The following is a 1699-nucleotide window of genomic DNA, read 5'->3' on the forward strand; positions in this document are numbered from 1 at the left end:
ATGAACAGAATATGCGCACCATCTTGCCACTAGAAATGGAAGGAACTGCAATCTGATTGTTGTTGCCATTTCCTTTAGAATAGTATTTCATTATCTACTGATATTAACTACAACTGGTTAAAAAAATAATGAAAAAAATATAGTCGTCGCATCAACCCCAACAATGCTATCACTGAATCAAAAAATACCCTAAGAACTATTCCACCCGTTTACCTCCTATCCTCTGCCACCCCCTTTCTCTATCCAGGAACCAAGCCTTTGTGCCAGGATTCTTCGTCGACCGTCGCCAGGCAGAGCCAGAGGAATGAGTTGGATCCCTGGTGGACGAAGCTCTTCAAGATGGCTTTGGACAAGGACCGAACAACTGGCAGTCTCCGCCTAACCTGCAAGATCGGCACCAAGCCCCTGGCATCACTCAGCGGTCAGCCAGGAACCTCTTCGGCGTTTGAGGTAATTCGGGTGTTCGGTAGTGGTGTATGTGTTTATGCGCGTTCTGTGCTTGTTTGTTTCGTAGTGTAATTTCGAACTTTTGGGTGATCGTGTATATGATGTTGCCCGCGTGTGTACGCTTGCGAAATCCCAGTCTCATACGTCTTTCATTAACAGGCTGTGTAATTTCTTGGTATTATGGGCGCAAGGTTTACGCCGATCTCTTTAAATCTAACTCTTCAAGTTTATTACCGAATATCCCTGATATCCCAGTGCTTCTATTTATTGAAAGGACCTTTCACTCACAGTAATGAGTAAGTCTTCGAGTGGTATTATCACCAAAGAAAAATCACCGCCTACATTTTTCTCTACCACCGTACATATGATATCGGAACCCATTATATTCAAAGACTTCATCCCCATGGTACATTGAGTATTGAATCCCCAGTACCTATAAAACAAATTCCTGCACAGAAACATTTTTAAAGTTCCCTTCCCTTTTCCCGCAAAGAAAACGAAAAGCCTGTCGCGATTGCCAAGGACGAGTTCGAAGGCATCGACGCTTACAAGGTGGCCCTCAACCTCGGTCGTGACGGCGGCGACTGCGACCCGCTCTTCCCTCGCTGCCCGTCGACCTCCGGCCAGCTTATGGACGTCTTCCAAAACCTCCAAGTCTCTCCCAACTAAATATTAACAAAATTTTCATTTCTTTTCTTGAGAAATTAACTCTCTGAGACCTCTCTTCAAGCCAGGCACCCCCGCTGGTGTTTCGAAGTCCCCGGTTTCCCTAAAAGTCATATTTACCTCCCAAGGGTTTTTGCCTTCTGAAGATCTTTTGGTCTGCGAGTCCTACCTCAATACCACGAAATGAACTCAAGGAAACTGCGTGCTTGTTCAGTCTTCTTAAATTTAGCAAAATGGATTTACAGCCTTGTGTTTCAACTACCCAATACTTCGCAGCAAATTTCAACCAGGTATCGAAGTCCGCTTGTATATAAGTTCTAGCTTCAATTTCCTAGACTTTCGAGATATCTCAGGAGTGTCATGCGCTTTTCAACATAGAATGATGTTTATTTATAGTAAATATTGTATATTTATCAAATAAAGAAATTTCTATAAACAATTATGTTTTTTACCTGTTGTACACGAAAGACATAAACAACAGAAGAATAACATTTTCTTTTTCGCATCAGTATGCTAGCGAATACACGAGGAGGATCCTATCTAGGTATTGCGCTCTTGATGGCATTAACGGAAAATCTGAAAGTCC

General features: G+C 42.7%; 1 protein-coding gene across 1 annotated transcript in view; it reads left to right on the forward strand.

Annotated features, from left to right (window-relative positions):
- Window positions 1-382, forward strand: part of LOC119591785 — a 994-nt gene extending 612 nt beyond the window's left edge. Inside the window, exon 2 of the mRNA XM_037940529.1 lies at window positions 248-382. Within this exon, the coding sequence (XP_037796457.1) occupies window positions 248-382 (135 nt within the window). The remainder of the gene's footprint in view (window positions 1-247) is intronic.
- Window positions 383-1699: the final 1317 nt, after the last annotated feature.

This window comes from Penaeus monodon, chromosome 29 (genome assembly GCF_015228065.2).
Source record: "Penaeus monodon isolate SGIC_2016 chromosome 29, NSTDA_Pmon_1, whole genome shotgun sequence".
NCBI classification, from domain to species: Eukaryota; Metazoa; Arthropoda; class Malacostraca; order Decapoda; family Penaeidae; genus Penaeus; species Penaeus monodon.